The sequence below is a fragment of the Camellia sinensis genome, chromosome 8 (assembly GCF_055761805.1).
Source record: "Camellia sinensis isolate YWXY chromosome 8, ASM5576180v1, whole genome shotgun sequence".
Lineage (NCBI taxonomy): Eukaryota > Viridiplantae > Streptophyta > Magnoliopsida > Ericales > Theaceae > Camellia > Camellia sinensis.
In genome coordinates this window covers 28,764,663-28,790,479 of record NC_138968.1, presented here as the reverse complement: position 1 = coordinate 28,790,479, position 25,817 = coordinate 28,764,663, and the positions used below count along the sequence as shown (strand labels likewise).

Sequence of the window (25,817 nt, the reverse complement as noted above, 5' to 3'; positions counted from 1 at the left end):
ATTGTTACGAGTCATATCTGATAAATATTAAATTTTAAATTTGAATAGGGCCCACAGCTGGAAATGAGGGTTTTTATGGGTCCCAAAAACGCCATCTAAACCTTTTGTGACATTTTGCACCAAGCGCCGAAGACGCGGCCGTCGCTATAACTTTGTGACGCTTTAAAAACGTCGCTATATTACTATAGGCGGCATTTTATAAAACGCCGCTAAAAGTTCTACTATGACATCACCAAGCTATTTAGCAACGTTTTTAAAACACCGTCGTATCTCTTTTTAAAAAATCTAACCATTGATATAAATATTTACTGACGTTTTTAGAACGCCATGATAGCCTCCATTTTAAAAAAAAAAAAATTCTACTAATTTTATGTGATTGAACTAAAAAAATTGAAAAATAACACTAACATGAAATAATAACTCTCATTCAAATATCAAATACAACATTAGTTCACTTTCCCATTCAATTTATAATATCCAATCACCATTAATCACAAAATAACATATTCACAAATCATGTTTTAACAAAGACATTAACAGAGAAAGAAGTGTTTAACTCAAATTGATTCAAATTGATGAGAGAGTTCACTGTTAGTCTTCATTGGTCTATATACCTGCATCAGAACATAAATTACAATCAGATTCACCAAAATAAACATAAATTGAAGAATTTGTAAACTTAATTTTCTTAATCACTTGATTGCATTTATTTATTTTTAATTGTTTAATTTTTTTGGTAGAGGTGGTTAGAGTTTTGCTCCTGACACAAATCTATGATTTAAGTTACAACTTTACTCCTTCAATAGTATTTAAACAAAAACTAGGGCTAAAATTTTTGTTTTCGTCCAGAATTGAAAAGAAGCTTTAAAAACAATTTAGATTTTAACAGAAGGCTCTGTTTAAGGGATTTATTACATTTCTTTATTTATTATTTTTCCAAAAAAGACTAAAGCCCATCAATAGCAGGGCAACCTTCCATGTTCAATATGGAGAGCTTGTGCAAACCTGCAATGCACACAGAATAAGAGAGACTATTTTTACAAAGAATTGCAACACTTGTTTGCTTTTCTTGTTGATAAATGACAAGTGCTTTAATACACTATTGTAGAGAAAAACTATTCAAAAAACTATTCATGGAAATCACATCTGCTCTGCAACATATTCGAAGATAAAAAACTCACTCACTTAGAATGACCAAGGCAAAAGCTCTGTATCTCATGAGCTCCATCTAAAGTCTTCTTTGGAAACAGGGTAACCTGTCACAAAATACCATTGTTGAAAACAAATTGAAATGGAATTTAATATTTAATAATTTATTTGTTTCAATGGGTAAGAATCGTCAATTACACGAATTTTAAAATCCCGATCAGCACTAATAATGAATCGTCCATCCGGTGAGAATTCCTGCAAGAACATAAAATTGTTTAGAAAAAGCCCAGCTTACAAGTAAAGGCCATTCATGCATCCACACAAATGTAGCCCTAATTTCAAAGACTTTTATGTAATAACTCATAAGAATTTAACAATGTGTAAATTGGAGCATGTCCTAGAGTGAAGTCACTCACACAAACCTCCACACAACCAAACAAGACCTACATTTTTTTGACTAGCAACAAATTGTTTATTTCTGTACTGTCTTAGCTATGCAAATAGTACAGTAAACATGTATATTTGCCTATGGTAACAGAAATTACAAGAAACTAGGACTAAAATATTATTACAACGCATGTTTCAAACAGAAGGCAATAGCATGCATGGTTAGGATTAAATACAATGGTAACATTCAACAATTTATAGAGATGTAAGTCACCACAATTTATCAAAAAAATTTAACGATAATCAACAGAAGCAAATAAGTACTGCTATAACTTTTCCCATGCCCAATCCACAGTTTAGCATTCACTATTATGTGCAGCAGATTCAAGGAGGGGAAGGAAGGTTTTAAGTCATCAAGAAGAAGTGCATACTCTGAAATTGCTTCATAACCATCATCTGCAGTGGAGATTTGCAAATGCAAAGGCAGAGGCCTCCATTCATGCCCAGAGATGGGAAACTGAGGTTTGTTGGCTTGTTGCATCCCTATTTATTCATGGATTTTGTTTAAGGCAGGCACTCCTTGAGAACCTCAAAGTGCTAGTACATATTTCTCATTAACCAATGACCTCTTAGTGGCGGCTGTAAATTATATTTACACTCCCTCATTCATTTCAGCATAGAACAGAAAAGGTTAGATTAGTTTAGTTTTGGCTGATTATTTGGTTATCTGGATTATGAATTAGCACCCAATACATGAAACTTTCACTAGTTTTGTTCAACATCTTTGCGTCATATCACATGTGCTGTATAATAGTTCACTTCACTGATAACGAAACTATTATGCTTTTTGTTTCAATTGTGGAAACATGTCATTTAACCCTCACCCCCTTATTTTTCTTGTTTCATTAATCAAGCTAGTTTATTTCTATCCTGCTGAGAAAACTTTATTCTCTTGGCGTTGAGATATCAAGTCTGCGCGATACTGTGAAAAGGAATCGCATTGAACTTGGATTGTTGAAACGAGCGAAAACTCTATCCACAATTATTGAAGCCCATGTAAGCATACATTAATATCTTGGATAAATGCTATTATTTATTCGATTGATGAGGACATATCCTATGTTATCATTTTTGTGTTCAATTGCTAGTTAGTTCCCTGTCATCCAAACATCTCTCAAATGTGACTCTGCTGGCATAGACATATCTTGATACCAAAATTTTAGTCATGACGATAACTGAAGAAATTATTCTCAGACATATTTTTAACGAACTCTAGACCTGTGTAGCACTATAAACTTTTTTTCTTCAGCCTTCAGTTTACCATCTTCTGAAATGATTTTCAAGACAAAGACAAAAATCTTTTAAACAAATCTAAACAGATCGAAACAAATGGATATAAAGAGAGCGGCGTACTTATAAAACATCAGTATTTATAAAGAGAGCGACGTATTTATAAAACGTCAGTATTTATAAAACAGATGGATTATTCTCAGACATTTCAGTTTCTCATCAGTATATTGAGTAAACAAATCTAAACAGTGTTGTTCAATAACACATGGATATAAAGAGAGCGACGTATTTATAAAACGTCGTTAAATATTAATAAACGCGGCGTTTAAAAAAACGCCATTAAAAAAAGGCTGCTTAAACCCATTTTAGAAATCACTTATCTTTTCATTATAACATGTTAACAGCGAAGAGCTTAGTTTCAACAATTAAAACTCATACTGCTTGACTAAAGTAGAGAGCACATATGAGTAGGCTTGAAAGAGTACAAACCTGTAGCAGTTCAAGACATCAAATATGGTTTTGTTAATTAAATATTTATTTTATGACTTGAATTATTGTCACACATGGATATAAAGAGGACAGGAGACAGTAAACTTTGAGGTAATTTGAACCACAGACAGTAGACTTGAATTAAATAGTACTAATTTCGTAGTATGCGAGTTCAACATGTGGCCATTGAAACTTCAAAATGTGGGTCTGCTTCTTACATAGTTCATTTACTTTAGTACTATTTTTCCTTCAGAAATAATTATTTTCTTTGGCACTCCTTTTTAATCATGCAATGTATTGTGCTAGTCTGAAAATGAATTGACTCTATTAGCATGTTTTAGCAAACAAAATGTATGGAATATATGTATATATGTATGCAAGCAAACCTATCTTATGCATCAAAAAAAAAAAAAAAAAACAAAAAACAAAACAAAACAAAACTAACCTGCCCTGAAAAAATAGAGTCATGAATAAGACAGAGCTGATCAAAGCTCCTTAGCTTCTATAGAGATCTGCAAGAACCACAAAGATCTCACCAACAAAAATGGCCATCATGGACAGACTAGCCGAAGTTGACTGTTTTGTACAAAAGCCATATATGCGTAACCAACCTAGACAGCCAGAAAAGCCATGGTTTCACAAGCTTCGAGCAACCTTTTCATACAGATCACGAGGCCAGTTCCTATTCAAATTGTTGGCAAGGAAATTCGCAATCTGTAGAGGGCAAAAAAAAAAACCTCACCATCATCAAAGTTCAAATGGAACATACTTCAAAGCAGATACCAGAAAGCTGGTTCAGCACCAAGAAAACTCATCATCAAAGTAAAGTTAAGACAGTATCTTTCATGAATGAGAAATGTTAGAACGGTTCTACTTTACGAATAAACATTCAGTTTCCATAAGCAGTGTTTCATCGTGGAAGAACATCATCATTATCAACAGTAAACAAGTCCAGAATAGCCATAAGTCATGACTAAAGTAGAAGGGCACCCAAATCAGACAATGAAAACAGAAAGAAAGATCTACGTGTATTGCCAAACATACCTTGGTTCTCAGGGCACGATGTGATCCATCTGAATCTGTGAGATTGTCCAAGCAATGAAGAGCAACCTTCAAACGTCTGGCATACAAGCTTGGACATGGGCTAACAAATTTTGGAACGCATCATTTTCTATATCAGGCGCTCGTGGATCTAAAGGAAGAAAAGGAAGTTTTGCAACCTCCCTCAGGGCATCTAAATGACATCCCGCTCTCGCCAATTTATGGATAGACAATATGGCCTCAAGCTGCCTTAACACAGTTTGTTGTTCCGAAACTTGTTCTCTCTCTTGACACCCTGGACAAAGTGATACAAACCCTATGGGTAGAACTTACCCACGAAATCGGCTTGCAAGGGGGGGTGTCCAAACAGACCTATATTCACAAGGCCTCTATGTTTTGATGTGGGATGATGGGATCATAACACAAGCTCCTTTAAAAAGACGTTTAAATAAGAAAATGGAATTTGATGCATCAAATTGCACTGGCCATTACAACATACAAACAAAAGATTGCCCTGTAACATAAAGTCATTGCCCAAATAACTTAAAACAGGACAAATATCCAAATAGGTTTGATTATTGATGTCCTATAGTGGCCTTATATGAGTTAATTGACTCATTTCATAAACAAAGATCATCTCCACATCATTACTCTTCACTCTTCAGAATCCTTTGAATTGTAATATGGATGTTTGATCAACTTCAAAAATGGAGGGCCAATCCAAAAAAAAGCTTCGAAGATGGAAGGGCATCAATTTAAGCCATTAAATATGCAAATGGCTCTCTTTGAGACAATTCAAGAACACCAAGAAAAGGGAAAAAAAAAAAGATAAAAAAGTAAAGGAATAGCCAATCTTTGACCAAAATTACATGCTTCAAATATTGAATGTTCACTAAATCAAACATACAGCAGAAAAAAATGTATCCAATCCTTGACATATACACACAAATTTCACATGCACAAACAAAATACATACAAAACACTGATGATCATGAATGAGAGAGAGAGAGAGAGAGAGAGAGAAAGAGAGAGAGAGAGAGAGAGGGTACCTCTTTATTCAAAATTATGATGCTTATCTTCTCACAGAGATTGAAAACCCTAAAGAACAAAATCCACAAAAATATCAAAACGCCAACCCCCCAAAAAAGAAACGAGAAAGAAAACAAAAGAAGAAACAACAATTGAAAAAATAAAAAAATAAATAAAAATTATAATCTTGAGTCACGTATCCATTTTTTCTTTTAACTGGAATCACAGATCGATCAATTTCAATTTCATAGTTCTTGGTTACAATTTCAATTTCAATAACCAAATCGAGAGAGACGGAAGGAAGAGCTTGTGAGAGACAGAGAAATCGATACCTCGCTGGTGCAGATGGTGGTGGCGATGGAGCTTCGAAATCGAAATCGAAATCAGAGAAATCCAGCCGGTGCAGACGGTGCTGGCAGTGGAGATTCGAAATCGAAATTGCTCCGAATCTCAAAGATGAATCTGTGAGAATGATAAGGGCTTAGAGAGGGTTGAGAGAGGCGAGATTTGAAGCCGTGAGGATTCCAAATAAGATGAACTTCGAAATCAAAATCGAAATAGCCAAGATGAATCACCGAGATTGTATCATTCTGAGATGAATTGATCCATTGAGATGAATCGATCCATTGAGAGGGTTGAGAGAGAGAGCAAACGAGAGAGTGAGTGAGTGAGTGAGTAAAAGATTAGGGCTACAAAATGAGTGAGTGAGAGATTAGGGCTTCAGAGGCTCGCCCATTTAAGGGAGAAAGAAATAGGACATTTGAAGGCGCTTTAAGACGCCTCCTGTTATTGAAACGGTACCGTTTTAATATTTTTAAAAAATGACGTTTGAAAAGTGCCGTCGAATATTATAAAATATGGCGTTTAATAAAACGCCATTAAAAGAACGTCGTCAAAACTCATATTTGCTGTAGTGGCCGAATTCAATTGTGTCATACATTTTATTACAATCCAATCATAATTGTTGACTAAATTTTAAAATTAGAACTGCCAATTTTACTGACTATTTGGTTTGGAATTTTTAAGAATTTTAGTTTGTATTTTTTTGCTTTTATTATTTTTTTATATTTTAGCCTCCTTTTTTAGTTTTTGGATTTACTTTATCTAATTACATTTAAAAAGTGCAATACTTATGCAAGAATATTTTGAAATTCATTGATTACAAAAAATATATTTAAAAATAGTACATTTTTGTTTTTGTTGTATTTAAATTTTTAAAGATTTTTTTTTTATAAATATTATACTTTTTAAGTGTATTTAGATGAAGTTGATCTAAAAAAAATCGATTAAAATGTTAAAAAAAACACTAATAATAAAAAAATATAAATTAAAAACTCAAAAAATTATTTTTTAAAATACCAAACTGAATAGTTTTGAAAAGAATCAACAGGTTGGACAAAACAAGGCCATGCATTAAAGTTTTTGCTTCTGCAAAGGTTGTATCATTGATTCATTCAGAGGACGTATGAACGGAAATATTCTCGAAACTCACAAAGAGAAAACAAATTGAGTTAGACCAAAAAAAAAAAAAAAGTATCAAATTGCGTTTTGGCAGAAACGTTCTTTTAGATATAATCTCCATTAGTAATTAAAAAATATAAAGCGTTCGTTTGGTTTGTATTTTTAAAAAAATTTTCAGAAATTTTCTCTATAAATAAGTTTTTAAAAGTAATCAAACTAAACAAATTTTTTCAAAAAAATTTTTCAAAATTTGTAAATCAAACAAGTTTTCTAAACAAATCTCTCTCTCACATACATCAAATCAATCACTTTTTCCAAAACTCTCTCTCAAAATAATTTTTCAAAACATCTTTTGAAAAAAATCAAATTAAACAACTTTTCATACTTTTTATCTCTAAAATACATCTTTCAAACACAAACCAAACCTACCAGAGAATTTAAATAAGGGCGCTGATTGAGGGCCCGAGACTTCGGGGCTCGAATGCCCCGAAATGCCATTTTAGGTAAAAAAAAAAAAAAGGAAAAAAGGAAAAAAGAAAGAAAAAAAAAAACAGTTTCCAAAAATAAAAATTAAGGGTATTAGGGCCAACTTTTTTAGGGCCACCAATCATTTTCCTTTAAATAAAGGCGCATATGCTTTGAGCATCAACATTTGCACAGCTGCTTTCTTGTCATAATCAAATATCGCGTTGACTTTAAAGTTTTTTTTTTTTTTTTTTTCCGTAAGGAAGTTGGGATATTTTTGTTTTTTTTATTGAGTTTAAAAAATCTATCTAATTTTTGAATTTAAATAACCATACCCATGTAAAAATGTGTCTCAATAAATATGGGAAATCATTCCCATCTGAAAAATATGAGTCCTTTACCTCTACCTATATTCACCTCCCTTTCATTAGAGCATCTTCAACGGTAATAGGCATTTTACCTATCTAAATATTACTATAAAGTATATATTTTATTTTGCCTATCAACTATTTCATATTTCTACTCCAATAATGCTCTTTATTTTAGCTATCCATCTAAATACTATTAATTTTATAAAATGCCACATCAGCAACAAAGATGGAGGGAAATGATCCTAATGATTAAATACATTTTGCCTAGTCTTGAAGGCTAGCTACATGTAGCTAGTGAATGTGAGTTGAGCTAAAATGCCTAATCATATGCCTAGTGCATTGGAGTTGAAAAAATAAGTTATACTAGGCATTTTGACTAACAAGCATGATATGCCTAGTGGGTTGGAGATGCTCAGCGGATATATTGATTCGTCCAAATTGAACCGATTCGTCGTATTTTGAACGGATGCGTGACGACGAGTGGACGGTTACAGATTAATTTTTTCCAATCCGCCTAGTTTTAGACAGACGGCAGATTTGAGGTTCCTTTGACCGCAACCAAACCACCAAACCACGAACATCCCTACTAATTTATAAGACTTTGTGTTTTCAATTTGTTTAGATATTCTATTTGTGTTTTTAATTGAAAAATGGTTTAAATATTATGTTGAATATATTTTTTGAATTGAAAAAAAAATAAATGTATTATTTATCTATATTTTTTTGTTTTTAAATCTAACTTTAAAAATAATGATTTTTGTTTTAAAAAACAGATATAGATGTAACAATACAGAGACATACAATCTCTACTACTACTCTGTTCATGATTTTGGTGGTTTGAATTATTTTTATATTTTAAGAATCACAAATTGTAATACTTTATGTGGATAAGACATACTGTGATTTCAATATGTGGATGAGGCATGCAGTGATTGTAATATTCTAAAGTTTCAAACTTTCTTTTTTTGGATGAGGTATCCAATGACTGTAACACTTTTTTAAGTCATTGACTGTAATATTTTATTTTTTTTTTTAGAAAGTGCACAAGTTGAATTATGTTGAAAATTTACAAAATTTTAAACCGCCAAACCGATTCGCATCCATCCACTAATCCGCCAATCCGCTCAATCCACATCCACCAGATTGGCGGACGGATACGGATCGATTTTTTCCAATCCGCCAACCTAGCGGACGAATGACGGATTAAAGGTTCCGTAGCCGCAACCAATCCGCACCCACCCCTACTTTTAACTGCTACTTTGGTCTTCTTTGTTTTTGTGTGATTAAGTAATGCTTGTGACCACGTTGTTGATATCGCTTCATTCCTCGATATGGCGGATGGGAGATGTTCAATTTTTTTAGTTTTTTTAATTAGCAAAAAAAAATTTATTGATAAATTTTGACAGTAAAAATTTTACATAGCCAAATACATCAATAAAAAAGAAGCTTGGTGACTAACAATGTTTGAGTTGGTGTGTGTATTTTTGAAGGTTTTTGCAAGAAGTTCCATTAGAGATGCTGGTCTAAATTTTGTGCTCCTCAATTTCTGTTTGTAATGTTATCGAAAATAAAAAATTAATGGATCTATTTAAATTGTATTACATTTCTGTGCATGCATATGTTTATGAATTGCATATATACTTGTCCAATAACTTTGTTCTTGGATTTTTTTTATTTTTTTATTTTTATTATGATTTTCTTGAATTTTATAAGTACATGTAACATGCATTTATGTCTCGAGTTGTCTTTCTTATGGGAGGGAAGTTGACCATCACTTTTGAATTTTTTTGAAGTGAATTCAATGAGGGCATTTGATCTAGTGATTGTTTAGCACCTCTTGTGAAATCACAGGATCAATGTCAATAAAAATGAGTTTGATACCCTTTGTGTTAGTTAGTTTATCTCTCCCCCATATTGTAATTTTTTTTTATATTCTATTTCCTGAACATTGGAACAATATTTTTTTCTTTTTTTTTTAGTATAATTGCATCATATATTTTTTTAAAATATTTATACGCAAATTGAATAAGATTTTTAAATTTTTAAATGTATAAAGACTACCAATAAAACACCAAAAAAAAAAAAAAACAAGTATATATTGTTCCTCATTCTCTAATTTTCAATTTCATGTTCCTTGGCATGTTTGATTAGTAAATGATTTAATAAACTAGTTGAATGATCAATTTTAGGGCAATTTACACCAATGTTCCTTATGTCATTTTGATCGTTACACTATCAATTGACTCAATTTTTACTTTTACTTTTACTTTTTTTATTAATTTGATCCAATTGATAACGTCATTAGTATTTTTTATCAAAAATTATTACTGAATTAGTTGATGTTAACTTACTAAATTGAGCAAATTTATATTTTTATCCATAATCATGACACATACGGTCTATGTGCATATTTTGCATTAAAAAATGTTAATAGTTGTAATTGAACTAAATTATAATAAAATCATAAATTTATTATCAAAACCAAGCCAATAAAAATCATAAAAATTAAAATGACATAATAACTAAAATATAGAGTAGTTTTTGAGATAAAAAGTACGAAAACTTCTTTGGTTTGCTTTTTTTTAGAAATGATTTTGGAAAATTGTTTTGGGAAGAGAGTTTTAAAAAAGTGATTGATTGATGTGCATGAGAGAGAGTGTGATTTTGCAAAGTAGGTAACCAAACCAAATTTTAAATTTTTTTTTTGGAAAAATTTGTTTGGTTTGATTACTCTTGAAAATTTGTTTGTAGAGAATTTTTTCTAAAATTTTTTCTAAAAAACAAACCAAACAAGGCCAAAGATTTCTAGTTTGTTTTTAATTTTATGTAGTCTTGGTTGCGTGTCCATGGCGGTGTCATGTCTACCCATTTAAGCACACAACTAAGGGTTGATTATTTAGTTTCGGAGTATGAACACGTGATATACTTCATAAGATTTTGATTAATAGGAAGGGAGAGGGATAGGAGCTTATGATTTATGTTGAAGATGGAGGAACAACATGGAGCTAAGTAATTGGTGACTAACTTGGAATATGATTATGTGGTGTTCCGAGATTATTGAATAATTTGCCCACAACTAGGTTAGGCGGCAAGAATATGCTTATTTTGGAAAGTGATTTTTTTTAGTTTATTAACTTGTTTTAAAAAAATGTGTAAAAAAATAAAGAGATAACGTCAGTCAAATAAGCTAATAAACTAATAAATTAAATTATTTTTTTTTTGCCGTAGGCGGTAATGACCATCCAAATCTCATGTTACCCATATTGTATTATGAATATATATAAGTCAATCAACAATTTCATTAATTATGTTTGTCAAAAATTTGAATGAAGATATTTTTGCTTAAACAATAAAAAGATAATTAATCTTTGAACATGTTGAATCAATAAAACCATTAGTAATACTAAAATTTATAAGTACAAAAATTTCAAACTAAAAGTTTAAGATATATTTTCATTAAAATTTAAAATATTATTTAACTGTATATCCTAAACATTTCAAGTCAAATCTTTACCGAGAATATTCCCTTATTATGTTTATGCATTAAAAAATTTAATACATTTTATTTGATTTTAAGAATTTTTATGCAACCTACATTTTGCTATTTAATTTATCCAAGATCATGTAAAAGTTATCAGTATATCATTTGTGTAAATTTCAAACTTATAATTTCATCTTATACATCGCACGGATTAATTGTTAGTTAACAGGAAAAAGAATGATAGAATAACTTTGATTAATTTTTACTATACAAAAAAATTAAGGTTTTAGAGATTAAAATTTAGGAATAAAATTATTTTTTATGAACCAAATATTTTTGTTGCGAAAAGTGTCATTGTATTTTTAGCAATGAAAATTAGATATTAGTAATGAGTTATTATCCTTTTAGGACCAACTTTTTTATCTCAAAAAATAAATTATTTTGTTCTTGAAAGTTTATTTATTATTATATTTTCAGAATTTGTCGCTAAAAACTTTGTTTTAAACTTTTCAAGACGATTTTTTAGCGACTATTTTCATAACGATGAAAATTGATTCATAAATATCTTTTGCATCAAAATTTTTACTTTTAAAGATTAAAAAATTTGACCTCTAAAATTTTTATATGTCATACTGATAATGGGAACGTTGTTAGCTTGACTTAGCGACTTTGTAAGCTAGGGAAAAATGAACCGTCTACCAAAAACTAATATTATGATACTTTGATCATATAGTCAAATATATTGTGAAAGGAATAGTTTCAGTGGGGGATAATGTTGTGCAAGGCCGGCCTTACCCGTAGGCAATTGAGGCAGTGGCCTTATACTCCGTTTGCTTCAAAGGTCCTTATAATTTATTTATTTATTTATTTGCGTGTGTAATTAAGATGATAATAATGAAATTATAATCAAGGTACATTTAATTATATTTATTTTTTTTCACTTATTTTGTGTGTGTGTTTTTCTCTTCTCCTCTTCATAAGTGGTGTAAGTAATTTAGTTTGATTTAGTCCGGGTTAAAGAAAAATTTAGCACCAAACTAAATCCTTCAATTTTATTCGTTGAGAAACTGAAACGATCACATTTGAGTTTAATTTTATTAATTTTTAATTTTGTAAAAAGTAATAGAATCTCACATAATATTATAATAATAATAATAATAATAATAATAATAAATTGAAGGAGAATGTGGGGATACTCTATTAAAGTCTCCGGATAATGATTGATGGATACAAATTTTATGATTTAAATGATTTAAAAATATTAAAACGATATCATTTTAAATACAAAATAATTTCAAAAATATCAAAATGACATTATTTTGACATTTTTAAAACATTTAAATCACAGAATTTGTGACCAAACATTTTTCATAAAATATTAGGGCAGGTGAAGAGAAGAAGTGAAGATGAAGGGGGCGAAGTCGTCCCGCTGTGTCACCATCCCGCCGCCGCTCCTCCTCACGTTCACCGGCAACCGAAGCATCTCCTCCTCCTCCGCCATCGCCATCGTGACTGCCGCGCTACCACCTGCGTCGCTGCCCTCTTTTCACGCCCCACCTCCCCCTCCTCCGCCGATCTTCGCAGATCCACTACCACCGCCGTGAGATCCAGATGCTTCATCGCTGAGAAGAGCCTCCATTGATGCTCCGTCTCGCGTATGCTCTCTCTCTCTCTCTCTCTCTCTCTCTCTCTCTCTCTCTATATATATATATATATATATATATATATGTTTCAGTAGCAGATTTTTGTTTAACAAATTATGCAAAACATGACCCTACCTTACCAATTTATTTAACAAATTCAATGGGCAGTGATGACTCAAATTGATGTGTACTTGAGGCTTTGGTAATTTTACATTGAATTTTGACTTTAACCTCTGTTTCATTTCATTTGTTCTCTTATTGAAGGGTTTTACTGCTTTGGTCTGCCTATTACTACAAATAATGAAGGAAATAGGGTTTGATCTAATATAAACTATGAAATCCTCACATTTCAATTAGGAATCCTTCAATTTCAGTAATTTTGTGTTGTGTTGTGTTCTTGTTAAATTGAGCCAGATAATTTAGACTTTATGACTTCTCAGTGAAAATAGACTTTTGTTGTGTATCTTCTTCAATTAAGCACCACTACATTGCAACACAAAATGGATTGTAAAGACATGAGCTGTAAAGTACTTCAAAAACTTTTTGAATTTTTTTTTTCTGTCTCTATTTTTGTGGATTTGAATCCATGTCATATGGATCATAGAAATAAAAGATCAAAATAATGTGGGAAGTTGTTGAGGCATGTCTCTCTCTCTCTCTCTCTCTCTCTCTCTCTCTCTCCCCTATTTGTGTTTGGCTATTAGTTACAAGTCACATTCTTTTCTTTGATCTTTTTGTAATTAATTTTCTCATATTACATAAAAATATATATTTCTTTTGTGTTTCTTAATATATATTCAAGGTCTGTTTCATGCATTCAAGTAGTACGTGATGTTTCTGTTTGTCGGCTTCTTGTCGAAGACAGTTTGATCTTGCTAATAGAGAGGCTATGGAGGAATCTGCAGAGTGGAGATTCAAATATGACGAGGAGGTCAAGAAGGCTACCAAGTGCTCAGGAATAGAGACAGAAAAAAAAAAAATTCAAAATAATGTGGGAAGTTGTTGAGGCATGTCTCTCTCTCTCTCTCCCCTATTTGTGTTTGGCTATTAGTTACAAATCATATTCTTTTCTTTGATCTTTTTGTGATTAATTTTCTCATATTACATAAAAATATATATTTCTTTTGTGTTTCTTAATATATATTCAAGGTCTGTTTCATGCATTCAAGTAGTACGTGATGTTTCTGTTTGTCGGCTTCTTGTCGAAGACAGTTTGATCTTGCTAATAGAGAGGCTATGGAGGAATCTGCAGAGTGGAGATTCAAATATGATGAGGAGGTCAAGAAGGCTACCAAGTGTGCTCAGGAACTAAATGAGGTAATCACATGAAAATAGTAGTTTTACATTCATCTCAAGTATATTGATGAAATATTTGAGTATTCCTCTAAAGTTATAATAATACTTAATTGTGTAAATTACGTTGATATTTTTTATATTTCGATCTTTATGTCATTTTGATATTTATAATTTCAGTCTTTATAATTACGTTGATATTTATATTTTCTAAGTTTGTTTGTGTATTTTTGTGATTGATTATCATACGAGTAATTGAATTTGGGGCTACAAAATTATTCAATTGAAGTCGAATGTGATTCCACTCGTTGTTCATGGGTTGGAGTCGAATGTGACTCCAATCATTACCACAACCACTTTGTAGTTTCTTTAAACCTCTCTGGTTTTCAAATATTGGGTCGATTATGACCTGAGATAGCTGAATTGACCCAATTGAAGTCCATTGATTTCAGCAACAATGGTTTCGCAGGCTCAATTCCTTCTGAATTAGGTAATTATAGTCTGGTTGAATACTTGGAACTCTCCCAAAACAGCTTCACTGGTGATATACCAGAGAGCTTTGGGAATTAGCTGAATTTAAGATTCATAAACTTATATTCTAATTTCATGAAAGGTTCAATCCCTGAATCTCTGTTTTGAATCCCACATTTGGATACTGTTTGGCTTGATTTGAACGAACTTAACGGTTCGATCCCATTGAATGTTGCCAACATGAGTGAGATTTCAACTCTTTGGCTATATGGTAATCAATTGTCAAGCACCATTCCTTCCTCCATAGGAAATTGTACCAAATTGGTAGAACTTTACTTGAATGATAATCAATTTGTTGGGAATTTACCGGAGAGTTTGAATAATCTTGAGGGGCTAATGTATCTTGATGTTAGTAATAATAGTCTAGAGGGTACTATTCAATTGGGTTTGGGTAGTTTCAAGCAAATGGATACTTTGGTCTTGTCTTTCAACTGTTTTAGTAGTGGTATTCCACCAGGGTTGGGAAATTGTAGTAGCTTAACTCAAGTTGTCCTTTTTAACTCATCATTCACAAGAACATCTTGGCCGAAAAAGGGTGTTTCGGGGGCGAAAATTCAAAGCAGCCCCCAAACCATTGTGTGACTCACACGGACAGTTTTCCCATGATAAATAGGACTAGTGAGAACTGACGGCATGTAATTTGGATCCGTAGATAGGGAGCTAGAGCCAAATACGCCCTAAACTTAGTCAAAAAAGGGCGTTTCGGGGGTGAAAATTCAAAGCAGCCCCCGAACTATTGTGTGACTCACACGAATAGTTTCCCCATGATAAATAGGACTTCTGAGAACTGACGGAATGTAATTCGGATCCATAAGTACGGAGTTAGAGCCGAAAATGCCCTAAACTTAGACGAAAAAGAACGTTTCAGGGGTGAAAATTCATAACAACCCTCGATCCACTGTGTGAGTCACACGGACAGGTTCCCCATAACAAATAGGACTTGTGAGAACTGACGGAATATAATTCGGACCTGTATACGCCCTAAACTTAGTCGAAAAATAGCATTTCGGATGCGAAAATTCATAACAGCCCCCGAACCACCGTGTGAGTCACACGAACAGGTTCCCCATGACAAATAGGACCTGTGAGAATTGACGGAACGTAATTCGGACCCGTATGTAAAGAGTTAGAGCCGAATATGCCCTAAACTTAGTCGAAAAAGAGCATTTCGGGAGCGAAAATTCATAATAGCCCCCGAACCACCGTGTGAGTCACACGGACAGGTTCCCCATGACAAATAGGACCTGTGAGAATTGACGGAACGTAATTCGGACCCGTATGTAGGGAGTTAGAGCCGAATACGCCCTAAACTTAGTCGAAAAAGAGCATTTCGGGGGCGAAAATTCATAATAGCCCCCGAATCACCATGTGAGTCACATGGACAGGCTTCCCATGACAAATAGGACTTGTGAGAATTGATGGAACGTAATTCGGATCCGTATGTAGGGAGTTAGAGCCGAACACGCCGTAAACTTAGACGAAGAAGAGCATTTCGGGGGCAAAAATTCATAACAGCCCCTGAACCACTGTGTGAGTCACACAGACAGGTTCCTCATGACAAATAGGACTTGTGAGAATTGACGGAACGTAATTCAAACTCGTAGGTTGGGAGTAAGAGCCGAATACCCCTAAACTAAGTCAAAAAAGAGCGTTTCGGGGGTGAAAAATCAAAACAGCTCCCGAACGACCGTGTGTCTCACATGGATAGCTTCACCATAACAAATAGAACTTGTGACAATTGACGGAACGTAATTCGGACCCGTAGGTTGAGAGTTAAAGCCGAATATGACCTAAACTTAGTGGAAAAAAGGCGTTTCGGGGGCAAAAATGCAAAACAGCCCCTGAACCATCGTGTCTCTCAGGTAGATAGCTTTTCCATGACAAATACGACTTGTTAGAATTGACGGAACGTAATTCGGACCCATAGGTTGGGAGTTAGAGCCGAATATGTCCAAAACTTAGTCGAAAAAGAGCGTTTTGGGGGCAAAAATGCAAAACAGCCCCTGAACCATCGTATGTCTCAGATAGATAGCTTTGCCATGACAAATACGACTTGTTAGAATTGACGGAACGTAATTCGGACCCATAGGTTGGGAGTTAGATCCGAATACGCCCTAAACTTAGTCGAAAAAGGGCGTTTCAGGGGCGAAAAATCAAAACAGCCCCTGAACGACTGTGTGGCCTGCACGGATAACTTCTCCATGACAAATAGGACTTATGAGAACTGACGGAATATAATTTGGACCCGTAGGTAGATAGTTAGAGCTGAATACGTCCAAAACTTAGTTGAAAAATGGCGTTTCGGAGGCGAAAATTCTAAACAGCCCCCGAACGACCGTGTGGCTTAGACGGATAGCTTTTCCATGAGAATGGACAGGTCCCCCATGACAAATAGGACTTGTGAGAATTGACGAAACGTAATTCGGACCCGTAGGTTAGGATTTAGAGCCGAATATGTCCAAAACTTAGTCAAAAAATGGCATTTCGGGGACAAAAATTCAAAACAATCTCCGAACGACTATGTGGCTCACACGGATAGCTTCACCATGCCAAATAGGACTTGTGACAACTAACGGAATGTTATTCGGACTCGTAGGTTGGTATTTGGAGACAAATATGCCCAAAACTTAGTCGAAAAAGGGCGTTTCGGGGGCGAAACTTCAAAACAGCCCCGAACCTCCGTTTGACTCTCACGGGCAGCTTCCCCAATACAAATAGGATTTGTGACAACTGACGGAATGTATTGTAGATGTATAGTAATGGAAAATTATGGGAAAAATATTCAGAAACCAATATGAACTCAGTTTACGCCTTGTTATAAACTTGCTAATTTTTTGAACGTACACGTGTGTTATATTATATTTAAGCTTTCATACAAGTATAGAACATGCTCATGGTGTTTCTGAGGCCATGTGTGTCATGAGATATCAAGTATTCTTTCTTTGATGAACCATTTATAGGTGTCTCAACATACATTTCTACATATTTCCTTTTATGATTGAAATTTATTTTTGTTATTATTTTTATCACATGTTCTAAAATCCTTTCTGAAATGGCACTGACATATATTAATAAGCAGCGATGGTTTTATATCGAATCTAATGATTCAAGTGCCTTTTGCAAACAAATAATGAGGAAGTTGGTAAAAAGAATACTTTCTATTCACATTGGGCTTTGATATTGGGTTAGCCACAGAATTTGGATATATGTTGCATACAAATAGAAGATTGTTACATTAGCTTTATGTTACTAATGAAAGATTTAGTAATGATTGTTCTGCATTTAACAATGTCCCTTATAACAAAAGACTTTAGAAAGACTATAGAATGACTGATAATTGATTCATCATGGAAGGTTGTTTCTCACTTATTTTTATTTGTCACTTGTTGTCAAATTCATTCATGAAGTTGGGCATTTTTTTATCCAATTCTAATGTTTTTTTTTTTTTTTTTTTTTTTTTTTTTTTTGTAGATGACTTTGATGCGTGGACTTCCAGAGATATTTTGGTGTATGGAGAAGAAATTGTACTTTTGTAAATGTCATTTCACATGGTATAGTAAATGTAATTTTTGTATATGGAGGGCTTTACTTTTTGAATGATTCTATATTTTGTATGGAATTATTATTTTAGTTTGCACAATAGTTGGTTTGTATGTACTTGGACAGTTAAAGTAATTTATTTTTTGTATACGGATGCAGATTGTGGAATGATTGATATTTTATATATTATTTTATTTATATACTTATTAAAGGTTGCATGGAATACAGATAGGTTATGGACACATTATAATATTTGCAATGAAACATAATATCATGTTTTTGTCGACTAAACGTTTTGTAGCCAAAAAAGGGGGAGGGGGGGGGGGGGAACCTTTCGCTACTAAAAGTTTTGTAACCAAAAGAAAATCAAACATTTGACTTCTAAATTTTTTGTAGCCAAAAGAAAAACAACCATTTGGCTACTAAATGTTTTGTAGCCAAAAGAAAATCAAACCTTTGGCGATTAAAATCTTTCGTAGCTAAAAACAAAAGTTGAAGAATAAAAAATACTTTTGCCGACTAAAAATTTAGTAGCAAAAAACGTGGGAGTTTGGGCGACTAAATTTTTAGTACCTAAAAATGTGGAAGTTTAGGCGACTAAATTTTCCAACATTTGGCGACTAAATGAAGTTTAATCGCCAATTAGCTTTGCCAACTACTCTTTGGCTACTAATTTTCCGACCAAAAAATTTAGTCGCTAAAGACTATAGGCGATTAAAAATTGACTTTTGGCGACTAAAAATTTAGCCGCCAAAAGTGAAAATTCTTGTAGTGAACGAATACGAGCTAATTGGGTAACGTAAATAAAAAGAAAAAGAAGAGAGACATATTTTAAGTTTAAAAAAAAAAGGTTGACTTTCATGCCATGTGAATGTAGATCGATAGAAAAGAGGAAATGTTAAAATTCTTTAATAAAATAACGGATACGAGCCAATTGGCTAACGTAAATAAAAAGAAAAAGAAGAGAGACATATTTTAAGTTAATAAAAAGTTGACTTTCATGCCATGTGAATGTAGATGGATAGAAAAGAGGAAATGTTAAAATCCTTTAATAAAATAACGGATACGAGCCAATTGGGTAACGTAAATAAAAAGAAAAAGAAGAGAGACATATTTTAAGTTAAAAAAAAAGTTGACTTTCATGCCGTGTGAATGTAGAAGGATAGAAAAGAGGAAATGTTAAAATCTTTTAATAAAATAATGGATACGAGCCAATTGGGTAACGTAAATAAAAAGAAAAAGAAAGGAGACATATTTTAAGTAAAAAAAAAAAGTTGACTTTCATGTCATGTGAATGTAGATAGATAGAAAAGAGGAAATATTAAAATCCTTTAATAAAATAATGGATACAAGCTAATTGGGTAACATAAATAAAAAGAAAAAGAAGAGACATATTTTAAGTTAAAAAAAGTTGACTTTCATGCCATGTGAATGTAGATTGATAGAAAATAGGAACCTGCATTTAAGGTTGGTTTAATACCTGCTAGTTGCTAAATTACGACTGCTTCTTCTATAAATAGACATGCAGGACACAACAACCCCATCATCCCTTATCCAAGAATAAGAGTAATAAATCATCCCATATTGCTCCTTTTCTTCTATTGAGAGAAAAAACATGTTGTCACTAGGAGTAGTTTTGAGCACTTTCGTGGTAGCATCGGTTACCATATTCATAACTCATTGGGTTCGCAAATGGAGGAATCCCAAGTGCGAAAATGGTGTTCTTCCACCGGGTTCCATGGGTCTCCCTCTCATCGGAGAGACCATTCAGCTCCTTATTCCCAGCCGATCATTAGAACTCCACCCCTTCATTTCTAAGAGAGTCCAGAGGTAGTATACACAATCAAATTTGAAAAAAAAGGGTTTTCAGAAACAGTTTGTAAACAAGTATTCTATTTTTATTTTATTTTTTTCATTATTAAAGTGTAATTATTTGTTGTCTTTTGTTTTTTTGATTGTGTGTAGATATGGGCCAGTGTTTCGGACTAATATAGTGGGTAAACCGGTAGTTGTAACAACCGATCCAAAATTCAATCATTACATCCTTACAGAAGAAGGGAAATCGGTTGAACTATGGTACTTGGATACGTTCACAACCATGTTGCCGATATATGCAGTGGGCAATGTTCAGAAGTACATAAGAAACACTACATTGAGTCGGTTTGGCGTTGAGGGCATCAGAGTGAATTTGCTCTCTCAAGTCGAACAAGTCATTCAGACAACTCTACGTCATTGGTCTACTAACCAAATTGTTGATGTCAAACATGAAGCTGCATGTGTACGAGAAAAAATAAAATAAAAAATCAAGCTCATTAATTTGATCTTTGATTAATCAGCCTTAATTTATGGTGCTTAATTTCATTTATCTCTATTTGGTCACTGCAGATGATTTTTGATTTTACATTGAAGCAGTTGATTAGCTATGATTGGGAAAAATCATCCGAGAAACCGCTAAGTAAGAGATTTTCTAGCTTATTACACGGTCTTTTGTGCCTTCCCTTAGACATTCCTGGTACTACATTCCACCAAATAGTGAAGGTAGTAGCTCAAAGAGAAATTATGACTTTGTTTTTGAAGATATATATATATATATATATATATTGAGAGATAGTTCCCAAGTTTTATATGTGTGTTTTTATCTTGTTCAATATTCAGGACCGAAAGGAGATGCTAAGCATAATGAGGGATGCCATAGTGGAGAGAATGAATTTCCCCAACAAGATTCAAATGGACTTTCTTGACACAGTCATGGAAGACTTGAAAACTCAGAAGTTTGTGACTCCCGAATTCCTATCCAACTTTATGTTTGGAATTTTATTTGCCAACTTTGAGCCCGTCACTTCAGTTATACTATTGAGTTTGAAGTTACTCTCAGAGCATCCTTCAAGTTTAGAGGAGCTAACAGTACGTTTGCACTCCTAAATTTTAACTAATTGACACGATTGTTGATAGCTTTTTCAATTTTGGTTGATAAATGATTTAGTAGAACTCTCCATGCATATAAATTTGTGATATTAATGATTGTTTACTTTTGTCAGGCTGAAAATGAAGCAATCATTAGAAATAAGAAGAATCCAGATTCTCTACTTTCATGGGAAGAATATAAATCGATGACTTTCACACTTAATGTAAGTTTGTACGATGATCTCAATTTATTTTGTTTCTGCCTCAAAAGGATTAATTAATTGAAATTTTATTCTTACTTTACTAATGATGTGTATTTCTTATTATTATGTGAAATTGCAGGTTGTGAACGAAATTCTTAGGTTGGGAAATATAGCTCCAGGGTTGTTAAGAAAAGTAACAAAAGATATCAAATTCAATGGTATGTATTATAAATTCCTTCATAATAACATCAATTAGCTCCACATCTTTATTTTTTATTACAAATATAAGGTCCATATAATAGAATTTGAAATATTTATTGGTTAAAAACTTAACAGGATATACAGTTCCAGTTGGCTGGGCCATTATGATTGTTACTTCTGCTCATCAACTGAATCCAGAAGCCTTTAAGAATCCAGTTGAATTTAATCCATCACGTTGGAAGGTGCATCTTGAGCTTTTAAATTATTTTTTTTAATTTTTTTTTTCGGTTTCAAGAAGGGATCGCATGAGAGATTTTAAATTTTTTACTGCTGCATGCACATCATTTTGATGCCTTAATTGTTCAAATGTTTAAAATAGTGACATTGATCATTAATGATAAATTATACTAGCAGTCCCTATAGTTTGGAACTTGTGTCATTTTGATCCCTAACTTTTCATGTGTAACACATTTGACCTCGAATTTTAAATCTTATTCCAAATAAGGACAATTAAAGATATCACTGCTCAATTTTAAGGACAAAGTCTTCAATTTGATAAAATATAAACTAATTTGATAAAAATAAATGTCAAAAAAATATTTTTGATTTTTTAATAATTATTTCTACTCACCAAAATAAAATTATGTAAAATTGATAAATCTTTACACATTTATTTATATATTTTTATCAAATTAATTTTTATTACGTGTTTGGATGATGATCATATAATGGACGGTTGTTTTTATTTTTATTAAATTAGTTTCTATTTTTCCAAAATTGCAGACGATATTGTGCTAGTAGATGAGACTAGAGAAGGAGTTAACACAAAGTTGGAGATTTGGAGAAAAGCTCTTGAATCTAAAGGATTTTGGATAAGCAGAACTAAGACAGAGTACATGAAGTGTAAATTTAGTAACAGTAACAATGAAAGCAGAGGAGAAGTGAAGATTGAGAACCAAGAACTGCCTAAGAGTGAACATTTTCGATATTTAGGGTCGATTATCACAACAGCGGGAGAGATTGATGCAGATGTGGCCCATAGGATTAAGGTGGGATGGTGTAAGTGGAGGAGTGCGTCTAGGGTATTGTGCGATAAACGAATACCCACTAGACTAAAAGGTAAGTTCTATAGAACGGCTCCAAGAAACAACATGTAGATAAGATGAGTGTGGCTGAGATGAAGATGCTAAGGTGGATGTGTGGTAAGACTAGACAGGACAGGATTAGGAATGAGTGTATTTGGGAATGGGTAGGAGTAGCACCGATAGAGGATAAGTTGAGAGAGAATCGTTTGAGATGGTTTGGTCATATTCAATGGAGACCAACAGAGGCAGCAGTGAAGAGATGCGATGCTGTAACGATAGATGGAAGTGTTAGGGGACGGGGTAGGCCTAGATTAACGTTGACTAGCGTTATAAATAGAGATATGAATCTACTTAATTTGACTAATGAAATGGCCTGTGATAGGGCCGCGTGGAGAAGAAGGATTCATGTAGCCGACCCCATTTGATGGGACTTAAGGCTTGGTTTGGTTTAGTTTAGTTTCTATTTTTCCAAAAGTTAAATATGGTGATAATTTTGATATCATTATTAAACCAATCCATTAAATCAAAAAATTCAAAACTAAAAACATTTCATATATTAAATATATCGATTACATATTAACAGCCTAACAACTATCCATTACATGGTCATCATCTAAACACATAATAAAAATTAATTTGGTAAACACAAAATTAAATAAATGTGTAAAAGATTGATCAATTTTACATAATTTTAGCTTTAGTGGGTACAAATAATTTTTAAAAATTTAAAAACATTTTTTTGACATTTATTTTTGTCAAATTAGTTTATATTTTTATCAAATTGACGATTTTACCGTTGAAATTGAGCAATAGTATTTTTAACTGTCCTTATTTGAAACAAGATTCAAAATTCAGGATCCAATGTGTCACAATTAAAAAGTCAGGAATCAAAGTGACACAAGTCTCAAATTATAGGAAGTGTCAGTGTAATTCGCACATCATTAAAAGAGGGCATTGACAAGTATTGACATTGCACCTTAATTATTGGAAAATAGGATCTTGATCCGACTGTGATATCAAAGAATTTTATGCCTTTTGGAGGAGGGATAAGACAATGTGCAGGAGCAGATTACGCTAGGGCGTTTGCGTGCACCTTTCTACATGTATTGGTCACCAAGTATAGGTAAAACATCTTTTCTTTTTGCTTCTCTTCTTTGTTTTTTTGTTTTTAATTTCTACTTGTGTTACTCAAGCTTGTTAACAAAGAGTAGTATTTGTTTTCAACTTAATTTGTGATTTTATTTTGGATATACAGTTGGACAAAAGTCAAGGGAGGAAATATTTCTCGGAGACCCGTTTTGGATTTTGTAGATGGCCTTCATATCAAAATCACAGAAAAGAGCAACTGAATGGGATAATATTTCAGAGAAGCAAAATCCAGTTCTGCCTTATAGCCTTACGTGCACTATCTTTTCTTGGTTGCTTTGTTTTAGTTTTTTTGTTATGTAATTCATACTGTTATGTTGTTCAAAACTACATACTGTTCTGAAATAGCTGCCCCATGTTTGTGATATGTATGTATACTTTTCATTAATAAAGTTTTTTTTTTATTATATTGATCCAAATATATATATATATATATATATATGTAAACTATGCTCTATGCATAAACAATATTGTTTCCTTTGTACTTCGGTAAATAAATTTCTGAATACTTTCCTTAACCATTGAATGAGCACTATAGGTTTTTAGTGAAAAATTATTTAAAAGTTATTTTATGTGAGTAAAAAAAAATAATTTTACAATTGACTATTTTAGCTCATAACAGTTTAATGACTTTTGATTTATTTTTAGCCCACGTTAATTTTTGGGGGGTGTTGCCATTGCCAAACGTCTTCCTCTTTCACTCAATTTCTCTCTTTTTCTATAGGAAAATTGTATTGATCTTTCTTGATATTTAATATATATATATATATATAATAAGTTTTACAATTTTAACATAATCGTATTAATATTTCTTTTAGTGAAAGTAAAGAGATTAAAACTATTGCAAATAATATTACAACATAAATATATACAAAGTAAAATGTTAATTTCAATATAAAGATGAAAAAATTCATTTTTTTTATTTATATAATTAATGAATTTCGGACAAAAATGAAAAAAAAAAATTGATTATATGTGATGATGCAATTTGATCGGCAAGAGGTGAGTTGGACAGGATCCAAGTAGTCCACTGGTTGATTAGCCTTCATCTTCTCAGCGATACCTGCAACAAGCCTAACAGGAAGGTTTTGAAGTGGGGGTGGTTCCTTTCTGATTACCCTTCGATGATCAAGTTAGTTGATTGTACAAAAAAAAAAAAAAGCTTAGAGAGAATTGAAAGTAGAGTGAGAGAGTGAAAGAGTGATTGGATACCAATTGTCCTCCGGCCGCTTCCCTATATCCCTTACCAATCATTTTCTCATCCATTCACACTGTCCAATTGGCTAAAAATTTATCGGCTACCTGCCATCGACTATGGTGGTTTCACAACACCCAAAGGGGGTTTTCTTACATTTAATGCTTGATAGTCTCATTTAATACTTAGCACGTGAGCCCAATGACTTGTAAGATCTTTTTATTGGCCATGTGGCCAATCTCCAACTTAACATGTGGCGAGCTCGTCATTGGGTTTGATTGCCATAGACTCTTTGATTGGGCCCAGTACTGGGCCTTATCTGCTGGACCTTATAGTGATAACTAATCAAGTGGTCGTTCGAACAACCCATGCCGATTATGAATTGGGCCTTCTTAGATCATACTAGGGCTAAGCAAGGAATCCGTATAATCTGTAATCCGATTCGGTCCAGTCCAATCCAGTAGGATTGGATTGGTTTTTTGAATCTGTAGTTCAGTTCCGGATTAGGAATTTGAAAATCCATAGGTCACGGATCGGTTCCTGATTGAACCTCACAGTTCCAGATTGGAACCGATCCAGACCGTATACATTTAGTTTATATTTATACCATGTACCCTCACACATAATATAATTTCTTGTTTTATATAAAAGCTCAACACTAACCCTAGCCGCTCAGCAACTCACTCACTGCCTTAGTGCCTCTCACACTTTCATCTCTCTCTCTCTTCTATTTCTCATCGATCTCCGATCATCATGCATCTCAGACGCCGCTCACTCAGTTACTGCCTCTTACACTCTCATCTCTCTATCTCTCTATCTCGGTACTCTCTCTCTCTCTCTTCTCTTTCTCAGACACTCAAATCCTTCATCTCCGATCATGCATCTCAAACGCCGCTTATAGCGATCCCGGTTT

At 33.0% G+C, this 25,817-nt stretch overlaps 1 protein-coding gene and 3 long non-coding RNA genes across 6 annotated transcripts; 2 read left to right on the top strand and 2 right to left on the bottom strand.

Moving 5' to 3' along the window:
- Window positions 1-477: 477 nt before the first annotated feature.
- Window positions 478-1,491, bottom strand: LOC114273490 (uncharacterized). Its single transcript, XR_003633119.2, has 3 exons — window positions 1,348-1,491; window positions 1,186-1,256; window positions 478-614 (listed from the first exon to the last, which is right to left on the bottom strand). It is a non-coding gene; the product is annotated as an uncharacterized LOC114273490 (long non-coding RNA).
- Window positions 1,492-3,760: 2,269 nt separating this feature from the next.
- On the bottom strand, window positions 3,761-4,460 carry LOC145796501 (uncharacterized). The gene is made up of 3 exons (XR_014336967.1): window positions 4,360-4,460; window positions 3,927-4,029; window positions 3,761-3,827 (listed from the first exon to the last, which is right to left on the bottom strand). It is a non-coding gene; the product is annotated as an uncharacterized LOC145796501 (long non-coding RNA).
- Window positions 4,461-11,923: 7,463 nt separating this feature from the next.
- On the top strand, window positions 11,924-18,320 carry LOC114273620 (uncharacterized). 2 transcript variants are annotated; one of them, XR_014337506.1, is made up of 5 exons: window positions 11,924-12,004; window positions 12,546-12,818; window positions 13,609-13,813; window positions 13,956-14,123; window positions 18,102-18,320. It is a non-coding gene; the product is annotated as an uncharacterized LOC114273620 (long non-coding RNA). The 2 variants fall into 2 exon arrangements; XR_014337505.1 differs by lacking the exon at window positions 11,924-12,004 and having other exon boundaries at window positions 13,672-13,813.
- A 1,186-nt stretch (window positions 18,321-19,506) lies between these two features.
- Window positions 19,507-24,116, top strand: LOC114273507 (beta-amyrin 16-alpha-hydroxylase CYP87D16). 2 transcript variants are annotated; one of them, XM_028215311.2, is made up of 9 exons: window positions 19,507-20,000; window positions 20,136-20,448; window positions 20,556-20,708; window positions 20,826-21,074; window positions 21,209-21,298; window positions 21,417-21,495; window positions 21,614-21,720; window positions 23,559-23,686; window positions 23,819-24,116. In XM_028215311.2, exons 1-9 carry the CDS (start codon window positions 19,786-19,788, stop codon window positions 23,910-23,912), a joined length of 1,428 nt encoding a protein of 475 aa, XP_028071112.2. In that variant the 5' UTR covers window positions 19,507-19,785; the 3' UTR covers window positions 23,913-24,116. The 2 variants fall into 2 exon arrangements, 1 of the variants encoding a protein (XP_028071112.2); XR_014337504.1 differs by having other exon boundaries at window positions 19,608-20,000; window positions 22,262-23,686.
- The last annotated feature ends 1,701 nt before the right edge of the window (window positions 24,117-25,817 follow it).

Excerpts from the sequence above, each read along its gene's own strand:
- LOC114273507 (XM_028215311.2), top strand. The coding sequence starts at position 19,786 with ATGTTGTCACTAGGAGTAGTTTTGAGCACTTTCGTGGTAGCATCGGTT. Across the intron at positions 20,001-20,135 it reads ATTTCTAAGAGAGTCCAGAG|ATATGGGCCAGTGTTTCGGA; the intron begins GTAGTATACACA and ends GATTGTGTGTAG. Across the intron at positions 20,449-20,555 it reads TCAAACATGAAGCTGCATGT|ATGATTTTTGATTTTACATT; the intron begins GTACGAGAAAAA and ends TGGTCACTGCAG.